The sequence below is a fragment of the Talpa occidentalis genome, unplaced genomic scaffold (genome assembly GCF_014898055.3).
Source record: "Talpa occidentalis isolate TD23 unplaced genomic scaffold, MPIMG_talOcc4v2.1 talOcc4.12, whole genome shotgun sequence".
NCBI lineage: Eukaryota > Metazoa > Chordata > Mammalia > Eulipotyphla > Talpidae > Talpa > Talpa occidentalis.
Genome location: NW_023601212.1, coordinates 65,536,596 through 65,557,990, shown reverse-complemented (window position 1 = coordinate 65,557,990; position 21,395 = coordinate 65,536,596). Strand labels below are relative to the sequence as shown.

General features: G+C 45.3%; 1 protein-coding gene across 1 annotated transcript in view; it reads right to left on the bottom strand.

Annotated features, from left to right (window-relative positions):
- LOC119241340 (uncharacterized protein C1orf226 homolog) overlaps positions 1-2,060 on the bottom strand; it is a 270,987-nt gene extending 268,927 nt beyond the window's left edge. The window contains exon 1 of the mRNA XM_054693513.1: positions 1,867-2,060. Coding sequence (XP_054549488.1) covers positions 1,867-1,932 — 66 coding nt within the window. The 5' untranslated portion in view covers positions 1,933-2,060. The remainder of the gene's footprint in view (positions 1-1,866) is intronic.
- Positions 2,061-21,395: the final 19,335 nt, after the last annotated feature.

The window sequence follows — 21,395 nt, the reverse complement described above, 5'->3', positions numbered from 1 at the left end:
CAACACCTTAAGAAAAAAAAATTAATTAACAGAAAAATGATTTTTTTTAGTATTGTATTTTTGAACTATTTTTCTCCTCCCCCTCCCCACAACTCATGACCAAGTACACATATATTAGGCTTCTTGATACTGTCCTATAGTTTCCTGTGGCTGCTGTGTTGTGTTTTGTTGTGTTTTTTTTTTTTTTTCAATTTTCCCCCTCTAAGGTTCAGATAGTGTCTGATATTTCCTCCTATAGTTTCTCACCAAAGTCTACTTCAGATACTATATTTTCAGCTCTAGATTTTTTTTTATATTTTCCATTTCACTTACAGTCATTTTTTCCAGCATTTTGTATTTTGTGGTTTTTTTATTAGACATGGACATTTTGATATTTTGTGACCAATTGTATTTTGATACCATCTTTCTTTTAAAGAAAGGTTAATTTTGTTTTAAGAAGCTGTTATTTGCAGAACTGCTTGAATTTTTAGGGTCATTTTGAAGGTTTTTTTAAGGTGGACTTTGATTAATCATATTGAGAGGATTTTTTCCCTCCTGACACCAACCAATTCTGACATGAATGGGTGTCCTACAATTCAATTATGACATTAACTATCCATAAATTAGTGTCAGATGCAACAGGTATCAGAACTCAGTCCCATAAGATTGTCCTGACTTCAGATGTCAGTCACAGTATTGGGCTCCAGGTTACCCACACTTCTGTTCAACTTGGTTACATAGTTGGGGTCCCCACAACCCCATCCTTTCAGGTCTGATCATTTGCTATAATAGCTCATAAAACTTAGAAAAGCACTCTGCATAATATTATACACTTATTGCAAAAGACAGAACTAAACAACAGTTAAATGGAAGAAATGCATGCCTCTCTCCAAACATGTTAGAGTTCACCAATCCAGAAGCTCCCTAAACCCCAATGTTTGAGGTGTTTTTATGGAGGTCGCACTACAATAGGCATGCCTGACTAAATGATTGGCCATGGTGATTAACTCAGTCTCCACTACCACTGTCCTCCCCAGAGGCTGGGAGTAGGACAAAAGTTCTAAGCTTCTAATCAAGGCTTGGTTTTTCTGGTGACCAGTCTCCATTGTGAAGCTAGATAGGGGTCTGCCAAGAGCCTCCTCATTAGAACACTAGATGTTTCTATACCTTTATCACTCAGGAAATTCCAAGGGATTCAAGAGCTCTGGGCTAGGAGCCAGGGACAAACACCAACTATCTTTCTATGATCCCACATGCATTGCCAGGTGCTCTAGTACATGTTTACAACCAACTCTCCAGCGGAAAACAAAACAATCCTTATTTGCATTGTACACCAATTTTCTTGTGTAAATAGTCCATACAAAGGATGGTATATTCCACCTGCCAAGGTGAAGTCCCTGAATGTGGAGTTGGGAGGAAATATGCACAACTGACTCTCATAAATCAGAGTGAGCAAGCTCCTAAACAGCACTGCCTTTAATTGGTCTCTTCTAGTCCTAATACTATATGGGAACTGCCTTGGGGTCCCTACTGAATATGTGGGTATTGGAAAAGACCTCCACTCTGGAGGATCAAAATTCAAACATTTGTCCACCCTGGTGTGAACACTTAGATCTCTCCAGCAACTTTTCCTTTTCTCACCATTTCATTTGTACAGTTTTCATGGAGTTATATCCCATATATATTCAGCTCAGTGTTCAGTCAACAATTCAGGAGGAAACTCAATGCAGATCATTGAAGCTCTTTCTCTAGACAGCTCCCTCCCCTCTGGTACTCTGCCTGCATCTCCCTGCCCTGTCTCCCCTTTGACCACTATGACCTGCTTGGGTTTCCCACCTCTGCCTCACATTCCAGAATGTGCCCCAGGCAGGAAGCTTTAGGTCTCACCTTGCTGGTTTCCTCTGCCTCGGGGATCATGGTTTTGTGCTGCCTGGTGTGCAATGTTTGCAGCATTGTTCATGCTTCTGGTCCTGTTTTCTGGTAGTTTACAGTGGGAGTGAAGGCTGACAGCAGCATCTCCACTGCCACCAGAAGAGGGAGTCATCCTCAGTTTCCATCCAAATAAAGCAGATTCCTTTCTTACAGCAAGATAGCACATTTCTGAGTCGTACTTTCCTTTCAAGGAGCAGAACTTATTTAGGTTTTCACAGGAACCATCAGCTTATTCCTCTTTCCTCCCACTTGTGTTGGTGAATCGATGGCTGGCACACCCCGGAATAACCTTTGTGAACCCCGCATTCTGAACAAGGCTCCTTTCATCTGGCTTGTCCTTTCTGAGCAGAAGACCTTGACTGTTCATTCAGGTGGGGATCCACTGGGTTCATAAATTATACTAACAATGCTAAGAGGAGTCCTTCACCTTGGGAGATTATGAAACTGGCATAAGGACTAATGGAAAATAATTGAACTCACAACAACAAATAAGAAGTACATTTTTTTTTTTTTTTGTGGTACCCTCGCAGTTGGCCGGGGAATGAATCGGCGCTGCAGAGGCTGAGGGCAGCCTCGCAGCCCAGCGCTCAACCGCTGCGCCACCAGGGGAGGCTCAAGAAGTACAATTTTTTATAGTTAGTTTAACATAAGGAAACAATCATTTAACATTTGGTATCTTTCTATATTAACTTACAATTCTTCCTGGTAAGGAAAGTGAGAATAATCTCTAGTCACATGTGCTTCAGAGGCGCTGTCCTGGCATAACCTAGACTGCCTTTTTCTTGTATTTGTTAGGGGGGAAAGGATGTCCTAAAGCTAATTCCATACAGGCTTTGTGGACTCCACTCCCACCCCAGGCCAAAGCCAAAGACACTGGGAACTCCAAATCCCATCACCACCAAAGGGAAGGTGGCTGGGACCTGAGGGTGGGGTTAAGCAGCCAGATTGGTATAAAGGCAGACACGTGGGCTTTGGAGGGGATCCCCCCATTTTTGGCTCTCCTCCAGCTCGCAGCGTCCAGCCAGCTCGGAGAGTGCTTTTTGGGTTTCCAGGTCCGCGGATCGGGTGGGATGCATTAAAGGCTTTATTTCCCTATTGTCTCCCTGAGTTGTACATTTTCCTTATTTCCTTTTCCCTTGTAAATAAACCTTTTATTAACCTTTTGTGTGTGCCTGTAGTGGAGTATTAATAAGTCCTTTCTAAGCATGCGGGTGAGGACCCACAGCCAGGCAACCCGTTCAATATCGGGGCTGCCCTATAACAGCTTGATCTACTGTTCTTGCTCCATGAAAATCTGTGCTGGGATAGAGACATCCAGTTATCAGTGTCTCTTTACATTACATGACTATTTTTCTGCTCCTGCCCCCAGTTGCTCATTTATGCTTTGAATGTCAGGGTCTAAGCAACCAAAACGACATGATAATGAGATTCTGTTTTCTTCCAACATACTCTGCAAAATGCTTCTCATTGTTTAGCTGCTATTAAGGAACACCTCATCACCCTCATCACTTTGGTGGTGTGGTGTATTTGTTTCCCAAAACAACAAAAGTTGACTCTCACAGTTCTGAGGCCGGAAGTCCAAAGTCAGTTTCACTGAATCATCCACAAGGTGCTGACAGCACTGCACCCTTCAGGGGCTGTAGGGGATGGCCCATCCCTTGCCAGTAGGGAAAAGCACGCATTCCTTGCTTTGGGGTCACATGACACCAATTGTCCAGGCTCTAGACCTTTCAGCTCCCTCTTCATAGTGCTTCCTCCTGTGTCTACCCACTGCCTCTTCTGTAAGGATACTTGTAATAGCATTTAGGGCTCATTTGGATTATCTAGGATCATATCCTTGTTTCAAAATCCTTAATCACATCTGCAAAGACTGTTTCCCAGGAAGGTAACATTTATGGGTTGCAGGGATAAGGGTGTGGATCTATGGAGAGGGGGGTAGGCATTTTTCAGCCTACCACATAGTGTTAGGGGGAAAAGGCTGTCCCAAAGCAAATTCCATACAGGCTTTGTGGACTCCACCCCCACCCCAGTGTTAGGGGGAAAAGGCTGTCCCAAAGCAAATTCCATACAGGCTTTGTGGACTCCACCCCCAACCCAGGTCAAAGCCAAAGACACTGGGAACTCCAAATCCCATCACCACCAAAGGGAAGGTGGCTGGGACCTGAGGGTGGGGTTAAGCAGCCAGGTGGATACAAAAAGCAGACACGTGGGCTTTGGGGGTCTCTCCATTTTTGGGCTCTCCGCCAGCTCGCAGGGTCCGTCCAGCTCTGAGAGTGACTTTGGGTTTCCAGGTCGTCGGATCGGGTAGGACGCATTAAAGACTCTATTTCCCTATTTTCTCCCTGAGTTGTACATTTCCCTTATTTCTTTTTCTCTTGTAAATAAACCTTTTATTAACCCTTTTGTGTGTGTCTGTAGTAGAGTATTCATAAGTCCCTTTAAAGCGCGCGGGTGAGGACCCACAGCCAGGAACCCGTTTAATATCGGGGTTGCTCTATAACAATAGGACCTTGGCTTCACGTCTCTGGATTGAGAAGTCCCTCAATTTCAGTTCAATTCAAATAAGAGTTGGAAAGAGGAATTTCAAGCATATTTGTTATAGTGTTATAGAGCAACCCCGATATTAAAACAGGTTCCTGGCTGTGGGTCCTCACCCGCGCGCTTTAAAGGGACTTATGAATACTCTACTACAGACACACGCAAAAGGTTAATAAAAGGTTTATTTACAAGAGAAAAGGAAATAAGGAAAATGTACAACTCAGGGAAAAAATAGGGAAATAAAGTCTTTAATGCGTCCTACCCGATCCGACGACCTGGAAACCCAAAGTCACTCTCAGAGCTGGCCGGGCGCTGCGAGCTGGCGGAGAGCCAAAATGGGGGACCCCGAAAGCCCACGTGTCTGCCTTTTATATCCATCTGGCTGCTTAACCCCACCCTCAGGTCCCAGCCACCTTCCCTTTGGTGGTGATGGGATTTGGAGTTCCCAGTGTCTTTGGCTTTGACCTAGGGTGGGGGTGGAGTCCACAAAGCCTATATGGAATTAGCTTTGGGACATCCTTTTCCCCCTAACAATTGGACAGGGAGAGGGGCAGCCCAAACCCCTATTCTAAATGGGTTCTGCCATCCGCCGCATCAACACAAAACATATGAGACTTTAATGGGAAGGAACTTTAATAAAACTAGGAAACAATACAGGTAAGGCAAAGAGCCTAGTTTCTAAATGAAGCACCCAAAGTTACCCATCCCCTCGTGGGTAAAAGTCCATCCATATGGGATTGGCCCAGAGCAAGGCCCCAAAGCCTGCCACAAGTCTAAAGCATCTTCCAGTGGGGACCCACAGAAAAGGGTCAGAAACAACCAGACAAGCCCGGAAGGAAAAGAGCAAAATCAACATCAAAATAAAAGCTGCCATTGTCACCTCCCCATGGGTCTCACCCACATCTGTGTCACCCAGTCCACGACCAAAAGACGAGCGCAGTTTCTTCACATGTCTCTAGGCTCCACGCGCCTCCTCCAGATCTCCTGGCTCCATCCTGCTTCCTTCCTCAGTTTCTTCTGCAGCTCCTCTTCCTGCTCAGCTCCACCCTTCCTTGGGTGGGGCAGGGAACCTGGAACCTCCCCCTTTCCTGGGGACCACCCTGTTACATATTCAGCTCAATTCAATTTAATCCTTCTGGCTACACTGGCACTTGAGTAACATGTTAAAAAAAAAATCAGAAAATAATGAACTGATTGGAAATTGAATGCTCTGGGGTCGTGGTAATCCATTGAATTAAATATCCTTTATAGCAATCAAAGATTTTTCTTTTCATCCCTTTCCACTGGCTATAGGCAAGTTTCCCTTTGTTTATAAGAAGCCCAGTGACATATCCCAGGGAGTGTACAGATGACTCTGCATTTCCATTTGTTTTATGAGCTCCATTTATTCTAGAATTGTTCCACACAGACTTTTGTCTCAAGAGACCCCAATCAGCAAAGCAAAGCTCACAGTCACCATTAGTCACCCGAAAATTTGAGTGGGGATGAAAAAATAGAAAAAGCATGAAGAAAGATTCTGGGACACAGAGAAGGAAATGAAAGAATAATAGGGGAAGGGAAATAAAGATATAGCCCCATCCAGAGGGGAAAAGTCAACCAATCAGTAAATCAGTGTTTAACAAGCAATCTTAATGCAATAGAACTTACTAGGCTCTTCAGGAGGAATGAATACAAGTATGACATCATCTGTACCATCAGCCAGTCTTCAATCTCTAAATAATCTTGGAAGACAGAAAAGTACAAATCTAAATGTAATATTCAGTATATTCATATAAGTTCTTTTAAAGAGTCAAAATGATGTGGGAGCTTTAAGTAAAGTCCACAACTAGCCAAAGGGGTCAGGGGAAGAGTTTCAGAAGGAGATGGTGTTGAATACCTAGAATTAGCATAGAAAAGACAAAGGAGCTCACACAACAAGGCTATTTAGCCTGCAGCCTGGGTCTCAACTCAGTGAGGTCTCAGCACTGGCGGGTTGATTGGGGTCCTCACATTTCCATTTTCATCCCCCTCAGCAACTATTGTAGACCTTCACTCCCCAACCCCCACTCTTCAAGCTCCTTACTCCAACCCTTTCGCCCCGTTCTCAAAAGAGAACTGCTAACTAGAACATCTCCAGCTTTTTTCTTCTATCCATGTGTCGAACAGCTTCCTCCTCATCTGACCTGCTTCCCTCCTGGCTCAGGAAAGAGGTATTTCTCTTCTCAGTAAGGTTGTGACTGATCACCCCTACCCCATGCTTGAAATTACTCTTCTTTCCACCTCTTAAAGGGACTTTACTCATTATGCCCTCTCTCTTTTGTGACGAGATTAAAAGAGTAGGCTTGAAGTTGAAAGACTTGGGTTCAAACCTCAACTCTAATTCCTTCTAGCTGCAACATGAATAGACTACCTCTCTGAGCCTCAGTTCCCTCCTCTGTAAAATGGGCACAACAATTGTACCTACTTTGTAAGACTGTTGAAAGGTTTAAATGAGTTATTCCTCTTAAAGCAGAATCAAGTCTCTGGCTCACAGAGGATGTTCAGTGGGTGATGCTATATATCCTAACCTTCAATGAGCCCTTTAACTTCTGCCTTAAAATATGTTCAAGTCACTTCTATCCATCAAAATAAGACTCCCCTCTTTGGATCATCTCTTTACCGTTACTCTATGTCTCTATTTCTCTTTATAACCAACCCTTTTGAAGCAGCAGTCTGAGCTGTAGGAAGCCTGAAACATGGTTGGAGAACACAGAGGTGGGAGGAAATGCAGAAGGGTAACCTGCAGCCCAGTCACAGTCAGGCTGAGGTGTTGGTTTTGTCCATTGGGTCATGGGGAACCAATGGCTCAGGCAGAGAAGTTGATACCGGAATTGTAGGTTTTCAGGCCTAGCCTCCCAGCCAGGAATGGATCCCAGGCTGCAGGGGCAGCCCTGAGTCCCAGCCACTAGACAGACCACCACGGGTTGGTGTCTCATGAAGCCGCAGCAGGAACTTTGCAGACTCTCAGGCAAGCAAGCAAAAGAAGCAAATTTGTTTAGAGAAAGAATGTTTATGAAGGAAAAAGGGAACAGAAATAAAGTGGGACCCTCAGGCCATGGATCAGGCCAGGGAGGGGCAAGGAAGCCACTGTCTCCCCTAAAGCTCCACCAGTCTCTTTGTGATTGGTTAGTTCTCAGTGGTCTCACTCACTGCCTAAATGTCTCTGTGCCCATAACTAAGTCTCTGTGTCCCAGCCCTTATCTTTTTTTCTTCATTGCCCTCTATTTGGAATGTCTTGTTTACCCTAACATCATAAATAAAGTCCCTAATGTCATAAGTCCTGGGGTGTTTGATTAGTCCCCTTTGGAATTTGTTGTCTTTATTTTTGGAGCCTTCCTTAACTCTCCTGAAGTCCTTTGAGGCTGCCTAATTATCCCTAACTTGCCCTAGGATCCAAAGTGACAATGGACTGTGCAAAGTACTTTAAGAATGTGAATCAGGTATAGATGAGAACTCTTGCACAGTTCCTGTGCTGGGAGACATGAACCGATGAGCTAAAAAAGAGGCAGTGACAAGACAGAGCAAGATACATAAAAATCAATGCAAGTCAAACTGATAGACCTTGGCAATGGATGGGATGTGGGAGAAGAGAAACAAAGGATTATTTGTGATTTCTGTGAGGTTTCCAGCCTGGTGCAAGGCTGCCTTAGTGGGGGTAAAGAGAAGGTGGAAACATTGATTGGGGTTGGAAAAGAGCTCAGATTGAGATTAAAGGGTTTGCAGAAGGACACCAGTCACCAGGTATCACACTACTCCCAGTGTGGAAATTGCAAAGACACCCCAGAGTTACCAAAGAATGACAAAATTCTATGCTGATTGTATCTCCTGGCTGGATCCGTTTTCCTGACTTCTGTGCCCTGGGAAGTGGGCATAGAAATGCCACAGGGGCAGAGGCTCCAAATGTGTTACAGACATCCACATCTTTGATGGCCACTGGGGAGCTCTAGGTCTGAATCCCACAGCTGAAGAGCCAGTCCTTAGGGCTTTTAGGGATTTCGATCTTGGGAAATAAGATAAAACCTTAAAGTACATACTGATGCTCCAATGATGGGTGTGATGTCAAATATCTGAAGAGTCGCGAACCTGTTATTGGAATGTTGGTCTCGGTTCCCTTGGCCAGTGAAAGGAAACAGAGGAAAGGGGGTAGTTTAATTTGTGGACAAACTGAGGAGGGCAGCAGACTCATGTCTGAATTACCGCCATCCTCTTTGGCAGAGGTTAGGGGTATTTATCCAGAGTTAGGAGGGGTGAACAGGCAAGGGGCAGTGTGTCCATCCTTGCAACACAAGTGTCTGGAGGTTTTGATTGCTGCCAGCTTGCTTTTGCCATCACCTGGTGGTCAGCAATTCTGATGTTATCTTCCTATCCATGCTCTATCCCTCTGAATGTAAGAAAACAAAGTTTGTTAAATCTAGGGTGTAAATAAAGAAAGAAGATGAGGGACTCCCTGGTGTAAAGACACAGCACTATGAAGCTATCACCAGCCACTGCTGCATGGCCTGAGTTCAATCCTGGCCAGGGATCTGACCCAATGGTGCAGCAGACCTCTCCTGTCTCCCCTGCTGCTCCCCTCAGCAGTACATTTCAGTAGATCTGCCTTTTTTTGCTCCCCACTCGGTCTCTGGTGAGCCCTCTCACCCTTCCATACCTCTGGCCTGCATCCCAGTTCTTGTATGCATAAATAAATAAATAGTTAAACAAAGAAAGAAGATGAGAGACATTATCTTGGGGGACAGAGAGAGACATATTTTTGTTCTGTCTCAAACCTATATCCCTAAATTATGTACAGTAAACTATCGTTTACTCAATAAAATATTAAAATTTAAGAAATAAAATTGATCACTTATCTAAATAAAATGACCTGAAACTACAGACTCATGTGCCTTCAGGAGCATGAGGTATCAAGGATATGAGGCAGAGAGTGAGATCTAAACAAACTAACACACACACCTACCTAAAGACATTCAGAAACCAAAACCAACCAACCCCTTCCATGCCGGCCTCTGAGGATGCTAGCAGTTGGCCACTTTGAGACCAATACCTTAAACTTTCTCACTCAAAGGATATGTAGACAAGTCCCTGACAGCAAAGCCTTAGATGCTCGGGGGACATGCGGGGAGTGGAGGAGTAGATATTAGAAGAGGAATAAATTGTGCATTGGCTTACTAAGTCTCCCCATTCAAAAGCTCCAAATGCTTGAGTTGGAGACAGGGTGTTAGAGTCTCAGGGAGGGCTTGGTTTTCTTTGTCATCATGGAACCCATGAATACTGCGGCACATGATCTGATTCAGAGGGCCCCAAACCTCAGGTCCCCACTTTCACAATTTTTGCCATATCACCTGGACTGACTTAGCCTTTTTCTTTAAATAGACCTTAAGGCAATTCACTTTTTTACTCAGATTTTTCCTAAACAATATCTATAAAAAAAACAAATTTTATGTGGATTATGCTTTCTTCTAACATAGTTTAAAATAAAAGAAAAAAAAGCCATTAAAATTAGTAACTATCTGGGCATCAGCTAAATTACTCTCAAGCACCCCTCACCTCCACAATTTGCATGTCACATACCCACAGATGAAGAGACTAAGACAGTTTGAATGTGGTCTGGGGTATCAAGGCTCCAGTTGTAAATGAATCAGCCCATAAATCTATGACCTTGATCCTATGATTTACCTTCTCTTGTTTTCTGATTTCTCATCTATAAATCAGAGAAATGACACCTGTCTCTCAGCAGACCTTTGGGACTTAGTGGCAGTCCCTATGAAGCACTCAGTGATGCTGTTGTGAATGCTGTTGTGAATGCTGCTGTCGCAACTCAGCCTGTCCCTACTTCAGAGCAAGCCAGCACCAGGTCTGAAACAAGACAGGGTACTGTAAGAGAAACAGTGAGGAATAACCTCCCGGCCAGCAGGTGGCGCTCATAACCAATTCAATAATAAAAGATGCTTTCTAGACTCCACCCCCTGAATGGGAGCAAATGGGGAAAAAGGGCAGGGCTGGCGCTTTAGCATTAAACCCCCTAAGCCTAGGTAGTTACTAGTGCAGGTGGAGTGGGGCTGTCTGGAGAACCAGTCAGCTTACTTCATGCAGCTTCAACTTGGATTCTGGTCTCTGCTCAGCCAAGCCTATCTGAGTAGGACAAACAGCATCTGGTCATGTGAGAGCCAATTCTCATATATATTCATTCTCTCTCTCTCTCTCTTTCTCTCTCTCCCCCTCTTCTTTCACCCTCTCCCTCACTCTCCCTCCCTCCTCTCTCTCTCTCTCAGCTCTCCCTTTTCTCACTCCTTATGCTGTTTCTCCCCAGAGTGTCTGTTTTTTTGTCATGCCCTGTGCTGGCATGTGTGCAGGTGAAGACCTACCAACGGGGTCAACCCCAGTCCCCCAGCTTTGTCTTGTTTCAGTTCTCCAACTGTCTTGAGGGTCACACATGCCCCATACCTCTGACCTGAGCACTAAAGTTCCCTGCTGCATCTTTGTTGCTTCCCCACCCACCCACCTTCAAGGTTAGACCACTCAGAAGGATGTGAAATCCCCGCGGATACTTTAAGAAGACCTGGGGCACATGGGCATGGGGTGATGTGTCATGTCTGCTTTTCTCTTGAAAATACTTCCTACTTTCTAGAGAGCTGATACCTTACAGAAACATACAAAACAACTACTGTCCATGGTTAACTACATTCAAGGCAACTGTGTTCGAGAACACTTGCCAATAGGATCAATAATTCAAGTTGCTGAGATCAAAGAATTCACTATGTTAGGGTTGAGAGGGACCACCCTAGAAAACACTCAGTCCAGCCAATTCTCTTGGCAAATGGATCAAACTGAGGCTTGTGACTCCCCAGGGTCACAGACATGCAGGAGTGACAAAGGGAACGAACCAGACCCCGAGGCTCCCAGGTCGGACATCTCCTTGCTCACTGCTTTTGCAAGTCAGTTTGTTCTCTGCAGGTGAGTCAGTTAGACAACCTTATGGATGGAGTTCTAGAAGGGGAAATGGCATGTAGCTGAGGAGCTGAAGTCAGGTTTTAAAAGCTAAATGGTGGAGGTTAGGGTGCAATGAACAACTTGAGCTTGGTGTGAGACAGACCTGGATCAAAGCCAGCTTGCTACTTATAAGTTGTGTATTTCTGTTCTGGAGTTGGTCAGGCTCTCTGCTTTAGTTTCTTCACATGCAGGAAGGAGGTAACACCACTGCACAGCAGGATGACTGTGAGCATGAACAGAATGCTTGTACCTGGCCACATGAGGTGCCCAAACCCTTGTTAACTTTAAGGGATACCACTCACATTGTATGGTCCCCTAGAGTTATGCCAAGGTCCTGTTTTACTGGACATATAATTCCAGATCAAAAAAGAAGTTCAGACATGCAAATTTCCTGGATGCAATGAAAATGTTGAGCAGCAGTGGTGATTCAGGAATCACTCTTGTCATTTTCCGAGCCAGAGCTGGCATTTTCCTTGCGAGAAGGAAAGGGGAGGGAGAAGTGGAGGAAAGCAGGGCACTATATCAACAGGATAAGGGCAGGCTGGGAATCATGGCACAGGGAGAGCCTAAGGCTAATCGAAACACACTTGTATTGGGATTTCAACAGGAAGAAAGTGATTTTTAGAGGAAGGGGAAAAATAAATGCCAGCGGGTATTGGCACTCCAGGCGGTGCCGCCCTGTCTCAGTCCTGGTGCTGCTATTTTAGGGTCTCCCTCCTTGGATGGAACGTTGACTACAGAGCACGTAGCTACATTTCCTGCTGTCTGGAGTAAGGGATCCTGTGGATTTTACTCCTGACTTGGTGTCAGGACAGGGGTGCCTGTGGCATCTTCCCTCTGCTTACCACCTGCCTCTGGGAGGAGAGGCTGCCTGTCCTCTTAAAGAAGCCTCCACACTGCCCAACCCACCTACCCCCACAGAGCCAGCATCTCACTGGGTAGAAGCAGCAGTACAAACCTGGGAAGCCCTGCCAACAAAAATAAGGGACTGGCAGCTGATTCCAAAGCCCGGTCTCCAAGAACACCTCAGGAACTCCTCAATCTTTATTTTCATTTTTTTAAAGATTTATTTATTTACGTATACAAGACCTGGGGTATAAGCCAGAGGTGCGGGGTGCGGCGGTGGGGGGGGGTGGTGAGAGGATTCACCAGAGACAGAGTGGGGAGCAGAACAGGCGAATCTACTGAAATACACTGCTGAGGGGAACAGAGGGCAAGACAGAAGAGGTCTGCTGTGCCATGTGGGTTGCTCCTAAGTCAGCAAGGGATCAAACTCCTGCTGCAGTGACTGACAATAGCTTGATAGCACTGTCTTTAAACCCTGAGCCACCAGGAAGGACCAACTCCTCAATCTTGAGCAATTCACCTTGTTAAAGTTTAGTCCCCAGCAGTATGTCTCTGATTTTTAATTGTCCGTTTTTGCTTTGTTGTGTTTTCTACTGTTATTATTTTTTTTACACTGATGTCTTATTGGGTTCCCCTATATTCCTGCTACAAGTGAAACCATCCGATATTTTTCTTTTTCCTTCTGGCTTATTTCACTGAGCATAATTCCTTCTAGTTCCATCCACGTTGCTGAGAAAGGCATGAGTTTATCTTTTTTGATTGCTGAATAATATTCCATTGTGTATATAAGCCACATCTTCTTGATCCAGTCATCTATTTTTGGGCATTTGGGTTGTTTCCAAGTTTTACCTATTGCAAATAGTGCTGCAATAAACATAGGTGTACAGGTGTTCTTTTGAATCAATGTTTTTGTGTCCTTTGGGTAGATCCCTAGTAGTGGGTCATATGGAATTTCTGGGTCATATGGTAGCTCCATTTTACCAGAGACATACTGCAGGGGACGAGGAGGGAGAGGGATCAAAGGGAGGGAGGAAGGAACACAGGGGACTGAGGTGATGGTGCATGGGTGCATTGGTGAAGAAAACTCTATGGGGACTACAACTGAGGGGGTGGGGGGGAAAGCAAATATTGTTTAAAAATGAACAATGATGTAAAAAATTAATATAAAAAAAATTTAGTCCCCCGAAAAAAAAACTCAAAAAAGGTAACTCACAATCACTGCCTAACTCACAATCGCTGAGTAGAAGGGAAAAAGAATAAAAAATGATTGTTTCCTCTACAGATAAGGAAACTGAGGCACACAGAGGGCTCTACTAAGTTCACATATTGTGTCAGAAACAGGAATAACACCCTCATTTAATAAATGATTATGATTTTATCATTCATTGAATAATCAGCATATATTTGTGAATGTGGCATGCAGGGGTCAGGCATTTATGTATCTCCAGTCTCTACAGTAATCTAGCAATATCACAAAATTTAGGCTTAGAAAAGATAGTTTGTCCAAGATCACATACCAGGTGGAGGGTAATGGAATCCAGATTGCAACCAGGGCTATAGTTCCAGAAAGCTCAGACTAGAAGCACCTCTCCTGCTCCAAGAAAACCTCACCTCTGTACCAGCATCTGGGTTTCCTCTTGACTCAATCTCAGCTCTCTGTGATTTTTATATATTCCTCATTATGTTTAACCTCAGAATTGGGGGCAGTGGTTCATTCCTGTAAGGGTGAAGACAGGAACATGTGGTAAGTCCAGGGGGCTATGGCTATGATGCCAGTTACAAGGAAGAGGTCTGAGGCTCACAGAGGGGAATGGCCTGCCCAAGTCAGCAGTTGGTCTGGAAAAGTCAGTTCCACAGACTGATCACAAAGTCTAGACTCCCCCCTGGCTCCAGACTGCCTGACAAGCCTAAAATAAATGATATTCATTCACCCCAGAGAATGGAAGGAAATATTGCAGAAAATGAGTGTATGATTCAACATTTTCAATGGTCAAGTGAAATATCCACACCAAACCAAGAGCTACTTGTATGCACCCCTATGCTGTCACTTCATGTGTGGGCTGAAAGACAGGAGGAGTCACCCCTGGATTAGATTCTAGCCAAGCTAGAGGAAGATAAGGGGTCACCTGCAGACATGGACACATGGAACAGGGCCTAGCTTGGATTGTCTCTTGGAAACAATACTGTTCTAGAAAGATGGTTAATTTATGTTATATAAGTGCATCCATGGTGGTAGAGGTGAGATGGCCAGTCCTTGCTAGAGTACATTGGACACCCGTGTGTGATCTAGCAGCCACTCTCTGGAGCTGTCCCTCTCCCCACTTTGCTTCTATGCAGTGACCTGACCCCCTTCATACACACACAGTAGGGTGATTAATTCAAGACTGAACACCCACATCCCCTTACAGGACCAGAGCCCCTTCCCTGGGCATTTGGAATTGAGCCTGTGGATAAAACTTCACCATCTTCAAGCAACTGCAGAAAGGACACCTATGTTCTGAGTGGTTAGAGAAGTCCCTACTGACCCAGGTGACAGTAAGTTCCTTGGGTTGTGTGAGACACACCTAGACCCTTGTCATAGTCTCCCCTTCGCCTCTTTAAAAACATTAATCTGGATAAAGTTGCTTTGTTACCTACACCTAGAATTCTAGCCAATATCCTGATGCTTGTCTCACCGCAACATCCTCCAAGTCCTTTCCTTTCTACCTCTGTAAGTTATCACTGACCCTCCTCTTTTTTCTCTGTGTTCCCCATCTTCATCAACGCCTTTTCTCATGTCTGGATTTCTTTTTTTTTTTTAGATTTATTTATTTTTATTTATTTATACAAGCACTGGGTACAGTCAGAAGCGCGGGAGGGTAAGTGAATTCACCAGAGCCAGAGCGGGGAGCAGAGCAGGCAGAAGGACCGAAGTACACTGCTGAGGGGAGCAGCGGGCGGCAGGAGAGGTCTGCGCACCATGAGGGACCCTCTCTCTGCAGCTGGGGATCATGAGGGACCCTCGCTCCGCAGCTGGGGATCGAACCAGCGCTGCAGAGGCTGCGGGCAGCTTCGCAACCCAGCGCTCAACCGCTGTGCCACCGGGGAGGCCCTCATGTCTGGATTTCTATAAAAGCGTCTAAATGGGCTACATCAGTCTGAATAGTTAAGAGGCTGTTCTCTTGACTACTGTCAGGACCATTTATGATGGTCTAGTAGCCCCTCTCTGAAGCTGTTCCTCTCCCCACTTTGAGAACTCAAGTTGAATTACTTCACTCTCTAGCTTACAACAATTTTGGTGTCTCCCTCCCTATAGCCTTTCACTTAAAATCCAAACTCCCCAGCACAGCATGCAGACCTCATGTGATCGGACCATCCACTCCCCCCTCCTTCTCCCCTCCAAATGTAATCAAGCCCTGGGCTCCTGCTTTGTTGGGGTTTCCAGTAACGCACCACAGTTTTATAGTCTCTGGACTTCTACTGACACACTCCTCTCCCAGCCTTTATTCAACCCATGTCTGTTCATCCCTAGTGATTACAAATTATCAGTCCTTTCTAGTCTAACAAGGGATCAAGTTCCAACCAGGCCTTCCATTCCCCACTCCCCATCTTGGAGGCTGTCCCATCATGTGTCCTTTTGACTTTGTGCTATCATCTCAACACTTCTTCCCTAGCAAAATCTGTTATTAGTTACTTGTTCCCTGGTATAGATTTAAGGCAATGCATTACCTCTGTGGGAGTGCTTGTATGGAGAGGCTCGTCACAGAGGGCAGAACTTATTAAAGTGACATTTGGCATCTGTGAAAAGGCAGGGGAGGCATGGGAAGCTCGGGAAAGTACATCACATGGGCAACGTCGTCTGTGTCGAGTTGCCCTGGGAGCATGGAGGGCTCTTAGAGGTAGGGGAAGGGAGAGGAAGTGGGGGGATGGAGGAGGTGGAAATTGGGAGGGAGGCAAGGAGAGGAGATGGTGGCATGGAGAAAGCATCAGGCAGCACACAGTGGTCCTGACCTGCCCCAGAGCAGGCTTTGCTGCTTGTGGATTGTGCCAGCACGGTTATTAGGGGCTCCCCGTTGTGTGATTTGTCATGTGACTGGGTCTCTGGAGTGATGCCAGATAACAGCCTGGAAAATTCCCTGGGAAGGCAAAAGGCCCCTGCCCACCTACCCCTCTGTAGGTTACCACATTCCTAGAGGGCAGGAAAGTGCCTCTGTGAGTCAGGGTGATGACCTGTCCAGCACAGGACCCCAATGCTGGAAGCCACCTGGGGCCAGGTGGACTTCAAACAGGGAATACAGTTATGGCCTTGCCCTTTTCTCCGCTTTCTACTCGTCACCACCAGATTGTCTGATCTCTGCAAATCTGAGCATGGCGTTCTCCTCACCGAACACCTTGAATGACTCTTTTTGCTTTTACTAAAACATATTGAAAGAGGGCCTCCCTGGTGGTGCAAGGGATTAAGGCGCTACCTATGAAGCTATCCGCAGCCACTGCAGCATTAGTTCGATCCCTGGCCCAGGAAGCTACCCGCATGGCACAGCAGACCTCTCCTGTCTTGCCCGCTGCTCCCCCCAGCAGTATTTCAGTAGATCCGCTTATTCTGTTCCCAACTCTGTCTCTAGTGAATCCTCTCACCTCCCTCCCCACACCTCTGGCCTGTACCCAGTTCTTGTATGCACAAATAAATAAATCTTAAAAAAAAATATTGCGAGAAAGCTCCTGTGTACCCCACCCAGGATTACACATTTATAATTTTTATAGAGTGAGCTCCTAAAGGCAAAGTTCTTACCTTCATTTTTGTGTGTTCAGCAACTGCCTGGCTTTCAGTATGCATTCAATAAATGAACTTAACTGAATTAAATTTGGGAGAAGTCGTAGAAGATCAAAGGCAAAGTAAGAAGTCGAGAAAACAGCAGAGCAGAGTGAACAGGGGAAAATGACCTCGTCAGCAGTGTTTTCCAGCCTTTGATGGCAGTTCCCTGGCAGGCTTCCCACCCCGCAGCAAGCCAGGGAAGGGAGCTGGCAGAATGATGGTGCTCCTGGGATTTGGCCCCTGCTCTTTGATTCCGCTGCTATGGGGCAGGTGCATGTGCTAAACTACACACCAAGGAGCAGTCCCTTCTAGTTGCCCAGCCCCACCTGGCAAATGAAGACTGGGCTTTCAACAGACATTTCAAAGCAAAGCCAAGAGGTTCCCAGGTCAACGGCAAAACAGATGCTCTTGCCAGAAGCAAAGTTATCTGGGGAGGCCTGGGAGCTGCAGGAGCTGAAGGGTCCCCAGGCTCCCAGCAACCTGGGGGCTGGCCCAAAATGGTGAAGGTTCTGGGTCTTAGGTGGCTCAAGAGCTTTCTGAGACCCCGTTCTCTGAACATTCCCACAGTGATTGTGTCCTTCTTTAAACCTGTTTCTTCATTTGTAAAAAGGGAGGGTACTACCTACCTCCAGCATTTCATAAATATAAAATAATGCCTAGATACGATGAGTTTCAGAACAGAGAAGCCATCATACATAGAGTCACAGCATCTCAGGGACTCCATCTGTTCAACAGGGAGACCAGGGTTTATTTCACACCAACAAGCTGGGCACCCAGAGAACTGGAGTCTGTAGTGGCAGCAAGAAGGATGCAAGGAGTTTATGGTATGTCAACCCTGGTGCTCTAAAGCCAAGCCAAGCTCCTGTCAGGGTTTTCAGACCAGATTATCAGACTGGCTAGTGAGAGGAATGTATCTTTATTTCTAAAAGATCGGTGACAAAAGTCCCTCAAGAAATGCCTGTAGGCATGATGAAGTCTTGGGACTCATGAGGCACCACCACCTCTGACAATAATCAACACTCTACAAGTGTCAACAGCAAAAAAAAAAAAAAAAAGACTTTTCCTGTGATGGCTGTAGAGCTCTAGTACCAACACTATTGAATGAAGGTGACTTTTTAAAATTAATGATTTAAATCAAGACAGAAACTATGGTTATTAAATTTTGAAATTACTCTAACTGAGACAAGAGGAAAAAAAAAACACAAAATTTCAGCAGGATGAAAACAGTCAGTGGGAAAAAATGTTGAAACTGTATTTATGTTAAAAAAAAAAAAGTAGCTGGAAAGCCCAGGATGGAGGAAACCAGCACAAAACTCATGTATAAAGGAAAAAAAAACTGCATTTGAAAAAATAAATCAATGTGAATCATAGGTGCAATGTAACCGCCAAAAAGCTAAGGCAATCTTGGGCTGCATTAATAAAATAACAGTGTCCAGAAAAAGAAGAAATGGTTTCAATATGCTCTAACGTCTACTCAAACCAGAATCTTTCTAGAGAAAAAAGAACCAGAATAATGAAAGTTCTGGGAAGCCACTTGGTCCAAGAAACAGGTGAATAAAATGGAGGGAAAAAAGGTGACAAAGTGGGCATAATTAGCTCGAGAAGGAAGAGATATAGAAGTGACTTATTCTCTACATTTACGCAGAAGAAAAAACCTCTTGTGGGAAAGAGCTCAGACATATTTTGTGCAGGACCATAGGACTAAACTCCAAAGGGAAACTTAAAAAGTAGACTTTAAAAGGACATGTATTTATAATGTAGTAAATACAAATGTTGATTTATATTGCTGTAGAGACCTGAAACCTACAGACTATTATAAACCAATGTTATTTCAATAAAAGAGTTTTCAAAATTAAAAAAAATGGACATGTATTTAGGTTCAATAGGAGAAAGAACTCATAGTCACAAGAAGGTTGTCACAACTCCAGACACCTTGACCACAGCCAAAGACAGGAAGAGGGAAAGCAGTGGCATTAGAAAGCCCTTCTCTCTTATTTGTTTCTTTTATTAGGAAGCAAAATATCTTCTCTAGGAACTCTGCAGATTTTTTTCTATTGGGTAGAACTGAATCATTAGCTATAAGAGAGATTGGAAAAGTGAATGTCTATCAAAAGAGTATGGCAAAAGGTTAACTAGGACTGGATCAAAACAACTAAGATTAGGCAAAAGCCAAAACCTTAAAAATAACAGGATGGAAAATGGGTGACATCACTGAGTGGCAAGACTAAATCAAACAGTCAACCTCCAGTTCTCTTAGAATGGAAGAAAAATAAATTTATGTTTGATCATGCCATTGATGACCTCCTGTTAATTATAGTCAAATGAATAGTAATGGGTACAAAGATGAAATCTATGAAGATGCTTGAGATCACATTCACAGGATTATTTGTAGTTCCCATTCAATCAAGTTTATTGAGCATCTGCTTTGTTCCAGGCACTAGCTATACTCTGGGAATGTAATGGCGAGCAAAACCAGACTAAATTCCTGCCCTCATGAAGCTTACAGTCTAGTGGGGAAGCCAGGACTGCTGAAAACTCATCATGAAGTATTAAAGTGTAATTCCCATAATTCTGTGAAGAAGAGGTACATATAACAGAGGAATTGTTTGTGGGGAAGTTTTCCCTGAGAAATGAGTACCTGTCAGATCTGAATATATGCATGTTTAGGCTGGTGTTCTTGCCCAGGATGACTTTTCACCCTTGCCTACATCTTGATTTTGCTGCCTTGTTGAAACGGTCCCACCATCCCAGCATCTCCAGCATCTACCATAAAATCCTGACTCCTCAACTGGAAGCAACCTATCAATCCTGTAAGCCCCACTTAACCTTACAATCCCAGTACTTGTTCTGCTTACCTCTTCCCTACCATTCCCCTTCTTGAAGACATGGGCAATCTCATCTTATCAAAGATCTAGCAACCTAGCTTGTTACCTTGCACTTAGCCAACATTCAACACTTGCTTCAGTTGAATCTTAAGACTTCATTTTATAGATGTTTACTCTCACCTAACCTAATTTCAGAAAAGATTTGATAGTTTACTCTGTATGTGTTTGTGTGTGTGTGTGTGTGTGTTCGGAAGCTTGATTCCCACAAGCCCGTAGTTATTCAGCAGCTTGATTTTTTGTCCATAATCTGGGATTTAAAAAAAAACCTATTAAACCACTTATAATAGTTGTTTTTATACTTCTGTTAAGTATGATCATTTATGAGCTGAAGTCTCCTTAGTCTATTACTTAAATTATTACAACTCATACCTTAGCACTGAGGCAAGGTGTTTGACTTTCTCCAGGAAGCATAATAACACCCTTCACATCTTTGGGGGAGTCTTGCTGTGTTCAGACTTCTAGGGTATGTGTTGTCCCGAAGGTACAGTGCCTTTCCTTAAATTCACACATTCTTAATCGTGGCAGTAAGTTTATGAAAGGAACTCTAATTAAGGGACACTGTGACATAATCACATCTAGTGATAGAAACCCTGAGACTGATCCCAACCAACGAAGTAGGAGCGAGTCCCCTTTGATAATCATTTGACTCTGGGGCAGTTAGCTTCCTCCACGGGGACACGCAAAGAGGACGGACACGCAAAGAGGACAGCCTCTCTCTCCTTGCTTAGTATTTTCCGAACCCAGGACACACTCCGACAGGAAGTTCAGGAGTCAGCCTCTGGGTGGAGGTATTACCAGGCTCCAAAGCTGCGGCCAGCAAGCAAACTACCAATGGCGCTAAGTTCAAAGCTGCCAGAGCTCCTGCCCGGAGCCGAGTCCGGGAACAGAACCGCCCAAGCGCAGGGGCTCCTAGTCCCCCCAAGTGCAATAAAGGGAGGGTGCCCAGGGTGCAAACTGGCTCACGCTTGGGGAGACGTTCCGTGCTTGCCTCTCCACTCAGAGGAAACCCCCTCGTGCGCGTAACAATGCGCAAGGAGCATCCCCAAACTCCAGGGATCCCATGCTCGAGGGAACTTGGCTCCCGTCCGCACTTGCTGCGCGATGGCAGAAGAGGGGCGCGCATCCGACGTCACCCCCGGCGGATCCGGGGGCGGGGTCGGGCCGGCGCCCCTCTGCCGGAGCCAGAGCGCACTCCTCGGTCCTCCTACCCCGCGCCGTCACTGGCTGCATCCCCGCGGCCCCGGCACAATAGAGGCTCCGCCCTCCCTCCGCGCCAGCGCTCCGCCGCGCCCACGCGCTGAAGCCTCCGTTCGCCGCCACTGCCACTGGCCCTGTCCTGCGCCCGGTGCCCAGTGGCCGTGCGCCCCGAGGCTCCTCGCCTCCGGTCCCGCGCCCCGAGGGTCCCGCGTCCCCGTCTG